The sequence below is a fragment of the Parus major genome, chromosome Z (genome assembly GCF_001522545.3).
Source record: "Parus major isolate Abel chromosome Z, Parus_major1.1, whole genome shotgun sequence".
NCBI classification, from domain to species: Eukaryota; Metazoa; Chordata; class Aves; order Passeriformes; family Paridae; genus Parus; species Parus major.
In genome coordinates, this window is record NC_031799.1 from 19,929,318 (window position 1) to 19,944,979 (window position 15,662).

At 35.6% G+C, this 15,662-nt stretch overlaps 1 protein-coding gene across 1 annotated transcript in view; it reads left to right on the top strand.

The window, feature by feature from the left end:
- CWC27 (CWC27 spliceosome associated cyclophilin) overlaps positions 1 to 15,662 on the top strand; it is a 100,384-nt gene that overhangs the window by 8,816 nt on the left and 75,906 nt on the right. Inside the window, exons 9-10 of the mRNA XM_015652752.1 lie at positions 2,300 to 2,333; positions 6,085 to 6,260. Of these exons, the coding sequence (XP_015508238.1) occupies positions 2,300 to 2,333; positions 6,085 to 6,260 (210 nt within the window). The remainder of the gene's footprint in view (positions 1 to 2,299; positions 2,334 to 6,084; positions 6,261 to 15,662) is intronic.

Below are 15,662 nucleotides of genomic sequence, written 5' to 3' on the forward strand. Positions count from 1 at the left end.
ATTACTCTTCTAAAATTTAATTTAAATTTTAAAAGTCAATTTAAAAATTAAATTAAATTAAAAATTTAATTTAAAATTTAAGAGTGCCAGTGATAGATCAGACCAAATATTTCTCTAACCCACTGAGCTGTCACCACCACTGGCCATCAGTAGATGTCCAGTAAAGAATAAAAGCAGTGCAAATGTAAAGTTCATCTGAGTAGTCTCCCAGCCTCCATCAACTTTCACCTCAGAGGACCGTCAGAGTTGGATGTGGTTCATCTGATTAGTAACTTTTAATAGAGCTCTTTTCAACGTGTTTACTAAGTCTCTTGTAATACTGTTTCCATTCATACTGTCCTGTCCAGTACAGAAAGAAGTGTCTCCCCTTTTTGTTCTGTTTCACTGCTGCTAGTGGTATTTCATGAATTCTAACTCTCATTCTGGAACAGACAGTGAGCAGACAGTCCCTTTTATACTTCTCTTTACCACAATCCTTTCTTAGACTCTCTTATAGTCTAAATTTTTAAAGTTACTTAAATTTTTGTCATGATGAAGATGTTCTTTGTTGTGATTATTCTAGGGGGTTGCTTTTCCCAACCCTCTAACCCTGCTTATGCTTGAAAATATTTTTTTTCCAAATCTAAAGAACACATGAAAAATTAGTGTGCTGCTGATGCTGCTTTGGACGCAGCCCAGGGCACAGTTGGTTTCCTGGGCTTCAGTGTGCATTGTCAACTCATGTCCAGCCTTTCATCCAGCAGTACCCCCAAGTCCTCCTTACTGGGCTGCTTTCAGTCCATTCATCCCCATCATCTGTATTATATCATCAATTGCTCTGACTCAGGTGCAGCACTTTATTAAATTAATGTCATTGATTGCAGCAACACTGATCTTGATTACTTACTGAGTGTTTAGAGCCTTGACTTCAAAGTCTTGACTTTTGAGACTTCTTTAATATTCCTTGGTTTTCCTCTAAGATTTCTGAGATTTTCGTTTTTTAAAATGTGGGCTAAAAAGGTTCAAGGGCCCTTACTATTAGCTTGTGATAATTAACAGTGGGTGTGTTAGCCTTAGCATATTCAAATAGATTTCTTTTTTTATTCACCAAACTGTAGCTGTATAACAAATTAAAATCTTGATGTTATGCTTAAGTGTTGGAATCCAAAATAAAAGCATCTCTGGGCTCCTCAGAGAGAGAAAAGAATTAAAATATATTAAACCATAAATATAAAGTAAAAATATAAGTTTTAGTTTTAAGTGAATAAAAATATAGCTTAAGTGCCTTAAGAGTCTGTGTTAGCTAGTGAAAAGCCTTATTATCTATTTTAAATAGATACGTGATATTAAATAGATCAGTGATAATAGCCTTCATAGACTCAGCTTTGCTCTAGTCATAATGAAAATACAGCTTTCATTCTTGGATAAGAACATACAGGATTATTCATGTAAACAGATAATGCCCTATATGTAAGTTTTAAGTAAAAAGAACATTATTTTCACATGTTAAAATTAAGTTCAGATTGGTGTAGAAAATATATTTTAGAAGCATGCTTTTAGCAGATTGGATGATTTATGAATTTAATCCCCTGTATTGGGGATCAGAGGAAAACATCCAAAGAAAAAGAGCAGCAGCACCACCATCTTCACCAACTGCTCTTGTGGTCCAGGGCAGCAGAGCTCCACACTGAGAAGCTGCTACCCCAAACATCAGGACCTTATATCTGAGACCTCCTGCTCAGAACTTGGGACTTTATGCCAAAGCTTTTAGTAAAGACTTCAACTTTCTAAACTCTTTGTCTTTGAGACTGATGCTTTTATACAATAAATACTTTTCTAACAGCCATCAACTGCTCCTGTCTCATTGAGACCTAGAAATATTCCTAGAATTCCCATTAAAGTGTCGACATGTATCAGTAAAATGCATCTTCCAAAGTATAAACTAGTTGCAATGAAATGTTACTAATTGTTTGATAAATGATATAAAAAGCATCTCAACTGAGTCTTGGAGCTTTTGACTATATATATTATTTTGACTATATACATTAGCATTTTGCTTGAGTAGCTCAAGATATGGTTAGGATTTCCCCATTGTATGAAAGCCCTTGTTTTTAAGCATTTCTAATTAGAAAAGATTCAAAAGTCAAATGATAGAAAATAATATTGATACCTTTCAGATAAATGTGAAGATGATGTAAATTAGTAAGTTTACTAAAATTTCAGGTTGCTAACAATTTTTTTTTTTATTTAAGAAATGTTGGGTTTTAAAAATTTTGAATCTCTAGCATTTCAAAATAGTTACTTTTTTTTCTTTTTTTAGTGAAGTGGCAAATGAAGAAAAGGATTTGAGTGAGGCAAGTATTATTTTTTTACAAAGAATTCTTTGTTTTTTACTGTGTGCAGATTAAATTTTCTTTGGGGAACAAATTTTACTTGAGAGATCTTTAAGAACTAGCTCAGGTCAGATTTCTGGCAAAAGTGTGAAGGCTCTCTAAGTTCTAAGGTTCGGCTATTCACAGCAGGGTAGAATTAGCATGCTACCTGCTACCTTTTATAGAAACTCTTTGTATTGTATTTCAGTCAGTAGACTAGTTATATGATACGGTATATGGGTTGTGTACCACAGAGTAACAAACCACCTGAAACTGCTTATAAAAAAATAATTAAAATCAAGCTTGTAATGAATAATTATATAATTACAATGTTCAAGGGTAAGTCTGCATGTGAGTCAGAGTCCTGTTTAAAAGATTTCTTGAAGAGAACAAAAAGTCAGTGAATTAATTAATTGTAGCAGTGAAATTGTATTGATGAAGACTGTCACCTCTGAAAGACGTGAAATTTGAATAGTCAGGCAGTAACATTCAACTAATCATGGAGGCAATTTAAATACTAGTAAATTGTCATACATGATGCAGGTAAGCATAAGCTTGTTAGCTGATGTCTCTGTCTCCAACCATAGGTCATGGGAGTACCCCTTTGAATTTCTGTTTAGATAAGGATGTATTATAGGACTAGGACTGTAATCTCCCATTCACCTAATTGAATCCTGGAAAGTATTGTTTTCTATATCTGTCCATCATGCACAGGTATTAACTACACTTTGTGTTGACACAGTGGAAGTAAAGGAAGAACACAGTCTCTCCCATTTGTGTGCCTGAAAAAAAAGCATCTGCTTACACCCTGTTCCTTTTTTCACAAGGCATAGTATGAATTCAGGCTTTTTCACTCTTTTCCTTTGTAATTTCTGCTGTGCAGAAGAATTCTAGTGTTAGAAAGGTTTGGAGAGTGCTATTTAATTAATAGTTCTTCAGATATTGAAATATCTCTTTGTTAAGCAAACTGGAATTGTGGATTATAGAACATGGATGTATTAGGTTGAAGAATAAAAATTTAAATAGATATCCTAGTTAAGCCAAAGTTGGAAATATGAAGGCTTTTACTCTTTTTTTCCTGGAGAGGGGTTCTCTTTAGATTTCATTAAATTTAAGATTTTAGCTAAGATTGAGGACTTCAGGCAGCTACCTGGGTCTTGTAAAGTGGTACTAGTATTTTATCATCTCTGTCGGAGTTATTTTAGTTAACGCATCACAGGATCACCTTTGCTTTTATACAGCTGCAACATGCAAACCTGGGAGCAAATAATTCTTACAGATCTCCCTACTTCTCCCAGCCTACAAGCCCATAGCATGTAAGAGAAACTCTTGTTAGTATTCCCTAAGCACCTGGCCTTGCTGTTCATGCTATTTAATCCCATACTGTTTCTCTTACTGCAGTCCTCAGATTTGTACATTTAATTGTTTGAAAGAGCCTTTGTATTAGCAGTACCTTGTAGCTATTTGTTAAGATTCTTTTTGTGCCCAAGCTGTTAATGAAAACATTACATGAAATGTATTAACAATTTTTTTTCTCACCACTGACATTTATTTTCTGCACAATTTATTTTCCTATTTGTCAGTCAGTTGTTGAACAGTAAGTATCATGCAGTACTGTGTATAGATAAAATTAGTTACCCACCCCTTGGTTCAATAATCTTCTTAAATAGGGAGATCATATTACATACAGTAGCCATTAGTCATTTTGTCACAGAATATCTCATTACATTTTTATTTCCATATTAAATAGAAGAATAGGGAAACTCCACCCAGCTAATAACAGCAGCAAGAAGTAATAGAGCTTTCAGGCTGGCAGTTTTGCATTTCTGTGTCATATGGGGAGCAACCGTCAGCCAACAGAATGGCCACTTCCCTTTTGAGGTGCCATGCAGTTCAGTCTGGGTTGTTGAAACGATTGTTAAATCTGTTTGTTGAGATCAGAGGGACTTAATGAGAGAGAGAGGGACTGAAGGAGGAGACTGGACAGGAGAAGAGAGTAGAGCTGCAGGAAGGAAAGCAGTTGAAGAGGAAGGATATATCCTATTTTCTCAGGGTTTTTCTAGAAGAAAAATGATGAAATACTGTGCAAACTGAGGCTAGTGGATGGTTTGGGAAGTAGGGGATTTAGCCAAGTGAGACAAGTTGAACCATTTTGTCCCTCCAATTTTAACCCCCCTCCTGGTACTCAGGTATCTGTAATTTTTAACTAGCTTACTGCTTAGCAATAGCTATTTATTTAGAATTGTCCATTTTTATTCCAGAAGTTCTCCTGTCCAATTAGTTGTGTTTCAGCTAAATGCTCTCACCTAAGCCCTAGTCAAATCTCCACCAGGAGTCTGTCTTTGCTCTTGATTGTTGAGGACTCTGAACATAGTCCTGTCACTTTTTCTTTGGGCCTCCCCCTGCTATTGAGATCTCTAGTCACCCATCTCTCTGACAATTTATCATGTAAGCAAATCTAGAAAGTTTCATTACGTCCTCTGTCTAACAATACCTTTCTGGTAAATTAAGGGTAATGCTGATCCTGTTCCAGTTTTCTCTTCCCCTGTTAAAAAAGAACAGACTCCCCCAACAATCTTTCAGTCTTTTCATTGTCAAAATATTCAGCTGTTTTACTGTGCTGAATATTCAGAGATTTCTTTCTTATTTCTGACTGGTCTTGGCTAAATCTCAAATCTAAGCATAGTAGTCTAATGATTGTCTAAACAGTGACTCCACTACAACTTTTGAAATCCAGCTCTTGACTTTTCTCTTCTATTCCCAAATTTTGTTTCTTGCTGCTTTTACTTTTTTAGCCTTTCTTCCTCCATGTTTATGGACATGGTCTTCATGCTTTTCTTCTTCGTACCTGTGCATTACACCCAGAACAAGTACATGTACATGTACCTTCTGGCAATCTCCTGCATGCAGTATCTGGATTAGTATTTCTAAGTGTCTTTTCTTTCTTTGGCTAAAATTAGAATCATGTGGCATCTTTCACTTTCCTTTTGCTGATGAGCATCACACCAAAATAAATGTAAAAAGGTGTACCACATCATCTTCAAGCTGTCATTCTTCAATTAAGATTCATACAGACTTCCTTCTTCAACAAAGGAAGTAGTCAAACTTAGCTGCCTTGGTCTAGTCAGACCACCTGTTCATTCTCCAATTACTTCTGCCTTCAAATGTCTTTGATCCAGGGTGGTTTATCCCCTTTTGCCTACCTGTGCTAGGCATGGAGGCCTGAGGCCTCTCCTTGGACCTCTGTAGCAAGCTGCAATGATCAATTCCACAGGTTTTCTCAGCCTGTTATGAACAATTTAGTATTTGTAAATTCCCTAACAGGAGCTGATGTTCTAAGCTCTTCCATCCCATCATGACTGTAGTATAGCCATGTGGGACGGAGTTAAGTTTTTCTTTCAGTGGAAAATGAAGGAAAAGTTTAGTGTATTGTCTCAATAAGATTTTAGATTCATGAACAATGGTACAGGTAATACCACACTTCTGTGATGTCATCTATAGACATGTAAGAGTTAATAGTCTAGAAAAGACTGTTCTAGTTTTTTTCACCCTACACATAAGAAACTATCACATTTGTATTTTTTTGTTACCTCTGAAGAAAATAAGGACACATTTGTTTGAAAAGTTTGCTTTTGTTCTTGGAAGAGATCATATGTATAAGAAAAAACATTCCATATTTGTCATCCTGTACTGAAAAGATCTAAGGTAGTTTTATCATTTTAAATCAATAAAGGATGAAGAGGAACATGATGAAGATGCTGATAGTGTAGAAGATGAAGCTGCTTGTAATGAGAGATTTCAAATAAAGGAACGCATTGCCAAGAAATTGAAAATTGATACAAGTGAAAATACTAAACAGCAGCTTCAAGAGGAAGAAACCAAGACAGAAAGGAAAACAACTAGTCGCAGGTAAGGATTGTGTTGTTTGGTGGGTGTTTTTCTTTAGACAGTTTACAGTTTTAAGATTTTCAGTATTTATTGATGCCTTGTATGGGAGTTTTATTTTTCGGTGAGAGTTAGAAATGAAGAGGTTTTTAACGTATTTTTCAGTCTTTACTTTGTCTTTCTTCTCAGTTGTAAGACCGAGTTTTGCAACTTCTTTGTCTGTGTTAACACATAGTAATTGTGTGTTGGGGTCAGAAGCACAGAAAATAGGCCCTTATCTGTGGTGCCTAGCTCTGACACCCAAGAGAGTGCTGAGTTTAGTCTAAAACCATGGAGACAGCTTTTAAAGTTAAGTAAAGAAACTAATGATGTGAGTGTGTTAGTTAGAGAGTTTTGTTAAGTCACTGGATGAGAAAGATAGAGTTTGGGGTTTAAGCTATTTTAGAGAATAAGAGACAACATGGAGGATTTAGGGCGTTGTCCCTTTCTCCTTCTTCCTTCTTCATTTTCTTCTTCTAAGGGTTTTTGGGTAATAATGAGTGATTGGATGAAAGAATCCGCAGAGCAGCACACAAGTGTCGGGTCATTGGGCCACAAAGAAAAATAATTTACTTGGCATTTGATTATTGGACAAGTAGACACATAAAAGACCTTGGAAAGATTCTCCATTCTCCATTTTGCACCCCTCTATCTTAGTGTATTTTGCTCCTTGTAGTCTGTGTATATGTAATGTAGAGAAGGAAAGAATAAACAACTAAGCCTGAACATGAGAAAACAGCCTCTCTCTCAGCAATCTCTGTCCTGGGGAAAAAGAACCCAGCCACCAATGTCATGCTCCAACAGTTGTCCACCACTGAGACTCACAGAAAGGAAAGACATCCAGTAAAGCCTGGTTTAATTCAGTACTCATCACTGTGGTGTACCAGCTTTTCAACATTGCAGCACACACATCTGTTTTTCTTTACAAGCATAAAAGCAAGGATTCCTGTCATGTAACTTAGCTGTGCCAGTGTTAGTGACCATCCCTTCCATCTCAGAATATTCTGTGATGTGTACTGAATTTTCCGTGAGTTAATTTGTTTTCTTGGAACCTTGCATTTTGACAGTTCTTCTTGCAGCGTGAATTTGAGGATTGATATTGCATAAAAACATTCATCATGTGTACAACTGATGAGTAGTCAGTGTGATGTGAAACTTACTGAAAATTATTATCCAGTATTTCAGTAAATACAGACTCTGGAAGTTACTGAAGAATTAAGACTTTGCAGCTGAAATGTTAAATGTGTAAGTTTACTTATTCAGTGAAACTTCCTGGGGGCTTGGTGGAGGAAGCATCAGAAAGCTAATTCAGATTTTCTGCTCCTAACAGTCATAGATAACTGCCTGATTAAATTAGTCAGGCTTTGCCCATGCTAAATTCTGCATATGTAGTAGCTGTTTTGGATTCTCTCCCATGACAGTTTCCTTTGAAGGGAACCATTCCAGTTTCATTTCCTATTCCAGTTTCTTTCCCTGTTCATTTTCCTTGATTTCCAGGTTTTTTAATTTGTTTTCTTTTAATTGGGTTTTTATTTCAATTTACTGTCATTGCAGGTAAGATAATTTAGGTGATGGCCAAGGCATAATGCTGACATGTAATAATCTAGAAGAGTCTAGATTTTGTCTTTCTTTGTGACCTGGTTCACCACTTCCATAGCAATTACCATGATTATTATATTCATGGGATACATCCCTGGGAACCTCTGGATCAAAACATGTGACGATAAATTTGTTATAGTAATAGACTTTGAGATAAAACATTGAAACTTTGGTTAGAAAACAGAAGGAATAACTGAAACAGAATCAGTTGTCATTTTACAGTCCTCAGAAATTCAGGTATCTGACTTCCACCTCTTGCAGGTTTTTATGATTTTGTTTTACTGTATATAAGTGCTAAAAATAAAATTAGCCATATGTTTTAATGAAAAAAGGGTTTTGTCAGTTTTGGTGAGTGTTCAATCATTATCTTAATTGTAAAACAAAACTTGTTATTATAAAGGGAAAAGAAAACTTACACCCTGATGTTTGCAACTTGATACATATCAGTATAATTGTTTTTACTGGAAGAATTTTATATGATTTTAAAAGCAAGATTAGTAAGTTTCTACCATTTCATGCTAAGTAGTATTTTTAACTCTGTGTGGCCTTTATGTTAAGAATAAGGCAACAATTTTAGAGGGATAGGAACACTTTATGCATTACTTTGGATATTATTTTAATACTGGTACATTAAATTATGCCAGCTCTAAATCTTGAAGTTCGGCTGCTTTTTCAGAGCAGTTAAAAGCCCAGTGACAATACTGCCAAGAAAGCAATTAGTATTAGCCACTTGAATAGGTTTGAAGAGCTCTAGAAACTAAAATATTCAAGGGATTTAAGAGGGAATTCAGTGTCCTTTTCTGTATCTCCTTCTCTACTGAGTCTAAGAATCACACCAGGTACGGTACAGAGGCCTTTGCAATTTGAGCAGATCTGCTCAACTGACTGATTCCAGTCAGTTATTTCTCAGGCCTGGAAGATTTTACTTCTCATAATTTTGTGTAATAGAGATCCATAAGAGTATTTGACATCAAAGACCTAGCACAATAACAAAAATAAAGAAACTGTGAACAAAATCTATAACTTAAGTGAGCATTAGTGTTTCCTGTCACAGGATTTACTTCTGGTTAGAGGCTAGGTAACTAACTTCCATGATTCATCAGATTTCATGTTGTCAACAAGATCTGTGTGGTCAGATCTGTAAACTGATGTTACTCTGTTTCTTTTGGAACCATACATAAATCTAATCTTAGTGGAGTCATGTGTTGTGGTTTAACCCCAGCCAGCCTCCAAACCCCCTGCAGCCACCTACTGACAGCCTCCACCAGCAGGATCTGGGAGAGAGTTAGAAGGGTAAAAGATAAGAGAACTCAGCTGAGGTAAAGACAATTTATTAGGGAAAGCAAAAGCTGCATGTGCAGGTAAAGCAAAACAAAGAGTTAATTCACTGCTTTCCATGGGTAGGTAGTACGTAGCCATCTCCAGGATAGCAGGGCCCTATCACATATAACGTGACTTGGGAAGACAAACTCCATTCCTCCAAACGTCCCCTGTTTCTTCCTGCTTCCTTCTACTTTTTATACTGAGCATGGTGTCACATGGCCTGAAATAGCTCTTTTGTCAACTGGGGCCACCTTTTATGGCTGTGTCTCTTCCCAGCCTCCCAGACACTCCATTTCTCTTGCTTGCGTGGCAGTACAAAAAGCAGAAAAGGCTTTGGTTCTCTATGATAACAACTCTGTGTTCAGCTCAAGTCCAAAACACAGCCCCATGCTTGGTACTGCAGAGAAAATTAACTCCACCTCAGCTGAAACCAGCAAGAAACTCTAATTCTGGAGCACTGGTTTTATGTTTTTCAGTGTTCCTTTCTCTCAGTAATAGCATGTAAATTGCAGTACATAAAGTACAATATCATGATTTTACAGCTATGTAGACATAACTGGGTGTTTTTGTAAAGAGCATTTACAAAACATCTTGTAAAACAGGTCACCTGACTTTGCATTGTTGTAAAATAGTGCTGTGTGTTGCTTTGGGAATTGGGAATTGTACTATCTCTGGTGTAGACAGATGGACCACAGGAAGTATACTGAGATCAATGAGTAAGATGGATAACTTCAATCTCAAAATCTAGTTACTAGTTCTGTGGTTGAGATTGACATAAGTTGAGGCTTCTCAGAGTTAATGAATTGTTCTTGGTAGGGGAGACTAACCAATTACAGTTTAGCATTAAATAGTCATATTCAGTAGTGGAGGACGAGGAATTCGAAATTTGGAAGGTCTCTAAGAAAAGTTTTCTCTGAAAAAGAACCTATGGCAGCCAAATAACACCTTTACAACACCAAAGGGCTTTGGAATCTGTACATATTCACTTCCTACCTATCTGTCCAACCACCTATCCACCTGTCTGGTGGATGATTTATTGTCCCTGTAGTTTTATTAGAATAGCTGCTGGAAAGAAAATTGTCTGAAGTGTAATAATAAGTTTGTAGCATGAAGAGAACACAAAGCTAGAGGATACTTTTAGGAATGAGGCATTCAATGCCCAAGCTTGCATCATGCTATAGCTTATTTTAAGAGCCATTTGTGTAATCAGTCTGTAAGCTGCATGTGGTCCATCAGTGTGCTCTGTTTGTGGTTATTCTGCTCTTTCAGGGTGGCAGTAGTAATAGTATTAAAGCCAAATGGGTTATCTTAACTCAGACGGGTTTTATTGGATGCATTTTTAGCAGTTGGGAGCCATAGCCTTGGGAGATACTGCCTAGTATCAAAAGTAACATAAATTTCTAGACTTACTGTTTTCTAAATAATTGTCTGCTGTTCTCTGGCATGAAAATCAAAGGCATCATATTGTTTGTTACAAATAATGTGTTTTTACATTTGAGGTCTGTTTTGATAAAGTAAGATAAACAATATCAAGTTTCATTGTCTAAAATAGTGACTATTTTCTCAGTGTACGGGAGATGTTTAATAATATACTCATGGGTGTTCACCACCCACTGTAGTAAAAGCCTGCGTTGATCACAAGCAGAGATGTGGGAGGTGTAAATGTCAAACAAAAAATTGGATGGACCATCTATAGCTTGAGGGTAATGTCTACAAACATATCAGTGGGTGAAGAAACTTCTCATATCAAAATTTCTTCTCATCAGATACTTAAATGTGCTAGTAGAATAACTGAACTACTAACATTTTTTGTTTCAGAGTTCTGTCTTTAACATGCATGACTTTTTCTGCAAAACTGTATTCATTTGTATCAGTCCAATTTCTTTTAATCAAAATGCATTTGTGAGGTCTGAAGGTTGCACATCTGTTTTAGAGAAACAGTATGGAAACTATAGACACCTTCTCAAATTCATGGTAAGAAAATCCAAATCTAAAATCCAATACCACTTCTAAATGCAGCCATACTTGAAGTGCTCAAATGGTGAAGTTAATTTTAGTCATTTCAGTATGCGTTTTAACCTCTTGTATCTATTTTTAAAATAGCTCTATACACTTGACAACTTTGTGTTAGATAAGAAAGCTTGAGAAAGAGTTTCCCAGTCATTCTGGCAAGTTATTAGAGAAATTCATTGAGTCTGGGGTTTCGATTAGAAAGATTAAATCTAAACTTCACAGTGCAAAACACATATAGGAATGTTTAGAGGTAGAAGAAGTGTTCACCATCTTAGCATAAGTAATAAAATTTCTCAGCATTGCATTGAGTTTGTAAAATGACAGTGGCTTGAGATGACCATCTGAAGGCTTCAGAATAAATAGTCCTATTCTAGTCTGGTAATTAAAAGTATTTCTTACACATTTATTTTCATCCTGTAGGTGGAGCTCAGATGCTACACATTTCTGCTTACTAGCTTTAAAAATTTTCAGTGCTTCTTGTTTGCAAGAAATGCAGTGTGGAGTGAAATACAGTAGACTGTACAGTTTTTCACTGTATAATCAAGTTAAGTTGTAATGGATGTGGTATTAAATAGCAATATGAAATAAGTGCTTGCAATAGCTAAACTGTTGAGGAAAAGAAGCTGACCTTTTGAGTACTTAACATCTCTTGAATTTAATTTGGTGTTTCCTCTTGTATATATTCTCTTAATAATCCTATAATTTGCAGTTGAACTAAGTAATCACATTTATTTTGGTTTACAAACTATTTCATTTGTTTACAAACTATTACTATCAATTACTCTCTCATTACTAAGGAGATGAATAGTAGTAGTAGATAACTACTACTATTAACTACTTGTAATTAATAGTACCTCTATTGCCACTCCTTTGCATTCCTGTTTTTTCTTATATCCATTTGCTTGTCATGAGTAAAATAAATATGTGAATAATAAATATATTATTTATAAATACGCTTTACATATTTTCTGTGCATATATAAGTAATTACTTCCTTCACCCTCAAAGAAGAAACCTTTAGCAGTTTTTAAGATGTAATTTCTCAGACTTGGTTTTTTGTTGAAAGACAACATGAAATAATTTGGACAGCTTGGATCCTCACAGTCCTTCTGTCATCTATGCACAATTGTAATAAAAATAGTTAATAATGTTAGGCAGGGTTTCAAGTTCATGCTAAGTGCAATTCAGACCAGAAAGTAAAAATTGAATATCATCAAGACACCTCAACATTTTTTGGCATCAGCATGAATAAACATTGCCACAATGAGCACGCAAGTTAGCTTTTCTGAAGTGCTCATATAGTACCGTGGTGTGGAAAAGCCAAAGGTAATTTTACATGATCACATGGAGATCTTTTTTAAAAGATCTTTAAATCGAATTTTTTCTATCTTTATAAATGTGCAGTTGTTATAAATGATGAGTTGGATATTTTGTATTTGTAAATTAATAATTTATGTTAAAATATGTTGGTTTAAATGCATTTATTGTGGACTTGTTACCTTGTGCTTCTACAAGCATTACAGTGAAAAGTAGTAAAAATGTGTATTTATATGTTTCTACTTATCTAAATCTAGTATCTCATCTTGTGTTCAGCAAGCTACTTTTCTATTAATTATTTATTCTATTACTTTTCTATTAATGTTGGCTGTTAATAAGTATAGCAGTGTGATGCCAGTACCATATATTTAGAGCTACGTATTTACTTTGGAATGTTAAGTTTTACCTGTTTCTATATAAACAGATATATTTCTTCACAAAACTACTTTAATAACTGTACTTCTAATCCTACTAGCATTTTCTTAAAATAAGTGTAACTTACTATCAGGCTTTGTCCAGAAATAGATTTTGTCTCGTGTTTTTTTCTGTCTAGCACCAGAAAATATATATTGCACGTTAATAAGACAGGCTTATGAGGTTCTGAATAGAAACTCTTTTTACAACTTCATTGTACCTAGAGAACTGCTGTTTTTGTTATACAGCAGATTCAGGTATTCTCTCAATAGTGTTTTAAGCCAAAGGAGACAATTAGATAAACAGTGTATCTACTGCCATAATTTACTGCCAGTTACCCTTGTATTGAACTCACTGTTTGGCTTCAGCTGAACAGGAAAGGCATTCAAACATAATTTTTGTAGTTATCAAGAAAGTGTAGTTTGCTCCATAGTCAGTGAGTGTATTCTATTCCAGTACTTAGATACATGATTCCTAACAGTACCTCTTCCAGTTTTACATTTTAACTTGTCTGGGTTCAGCTTGTAGCCAGTGAATTATTTTTTACTGTGCCTTTTCTGAAGTTCACTTCAGCAGGCTGTATTTTCTCTTACTTAACTTAAATTCTAATTGAGTCCTTTCAATACACTGTACACATTAAGTTCTTTCTGGCCTTCACAGTAAGAAATTTTTTCTAGTCTTCAAATTACTTTATGGTTTGAGCTCTTGTCCATCTCCAATTCCTCAACATTCTTTAAAGCTCTTTCATCATTAATCTCCTATTAGCCTTAAGAATGCTGTATACAGAGAGCAGCAACTTTTTTTTCTTACTTCCACCTTCCTCTTCATTCATATCAGCCCTTCTTTCAGGTATTCAACTGATATCACTTGCATTTATTGGGTTTTCCGGTTTATTTTCAATCATCACTCTGAGAATTTGTTTGTCATTTTCTCTGTTTTTGAGTTCCTAGATTTTGGCAATTAGATCTTCAGCTTTTGTTTTATTCAGCAAGCCCAGGTTGCCTAGCAGTTCTGATATGAGAGTTCGCTGCTGTGACAGTTTGTGCAATTCACTACTAATGGATTTAGTAGTGTTCCCTGGAATGAGCGGGTATATTTCTACACAGTGGTTATCTGCTTCTGACAACTATTTTAAGCAATAACTTTTTAACCTTATTCTTGAATATGGTTTTTTGGCCCATTTTGTGTTGCTATTTTTTTAAGACTTCCTTACATGTACGTACTGGGAAGCACATTTTCAGATTTTTGGATTGACTCTAAAATTAGCCAAGTTAGCAACCAGTCAGGAACTTATGCTTAGCTCTACTAAGAAATTCCCCAATAGCATTGTGTCAAAATGTATATGCTACTCTGAAACCTACATTTCCCCTCTATCAATTTTTTTCTCAGAATGAAACTCTTTGTACTCAAGTTTAACAATGCCAAGTGCAAGGTACTGCACCTGGGTCAGAGCAATCCGAAGCACAAATACAGGGTGAGCATAAAATGGATTGAAGGCGGCCCTGAGGAGAAAAGTTGGGGGGTGTTGGTTGACAAGAAGCTTCATGTAAGCTGGAAACATACATTTGCAGCCCAAGAAGCCAGCTGGGCTGCGTCAAAAGAAGTATGGACAGCCAGGCAAGGGAGGTACAACCTGTATGAAAGATGGGGGTAAACTTTTTAGGAGGGTCTTTCACAGTAAGAGTAAGAGGCAATGGTTTTAACCAAAAAAGAAAGCGTTGATTTAGATTAGACATAAAAATGATGTTCGTTATAATGAGGATGGTGAAATGCTGAACTGGCTGCCCAGAGAGGTGGTAGATGCTCCACCCATGCAGTTTGTTCAAGGCCTGCCAGGACAGAGCTCTGAGCAATCTGAGCTAGTTGAAGATGTCCCTGCACATTGTAGGGGCTTGGACGCAATAACTTTTAACCATCCCTTCCAACCCAAACCATTCTTAGATTCTCCCTCTTGAATCTCCTTCCAATCCATTCCATGGTTCCGTATGTCTTGTTAAGGTTAATGCTTGTGTTTCATGGGGAAATTGTAAATACTTTTATTAAAAATAATTAATTCTGTATTTCAGAAAAGACTTCCCTCTGTGTTTATTGTGCTCCATTTGTATGGGTGTTCTTTTAAAACTAGGAGCCATTGGTAGTAATAAACTGGCAAAACAGCTTGTGTTGTTTAATTTTAACTTAACTTGAAACAGGCCATTATGACACTAAGGTAAGTGTCCAAAGGTTTAAACTATTTTAAGCAGTTTATATATTAAATGGTTAAATTTCAACTTTATGCAAAAGCACCTATTTAATCACATACTGAATTGATTTTAAATAATATTGAATAAAATTCTATCCACTATTTCTGTAAAAGTGCAAAAGCTCCTATAATGCTGAATTTCAAGAGAACAAGTAAAAAAATCTATGCTACTTGTGCTATTTCAATTCAGGGTATTGGAAGATTTCTCCCAAATCCTAACTTTCAGTGGTCTTTATTACACTAGACTGTTCTAAGTGTTCTGCTTGTTGTTCTTCAGTGGTTAATAGATTTCCATTTCTGTTCTTCCACTCTTGGTTTAAATTGTCATTTGGTAAGCTTATTGGAGAAGTACTAGGCATATGAAATGTGCTGATACATATACAGAACAGTATGGCAGTATTTTAGTATTTCTGTTTTTCTGTATCTTGATTGAACTGTTTCCAAGGAGAATTCCATAAGGTTAGTCATTTGCCTTAGATA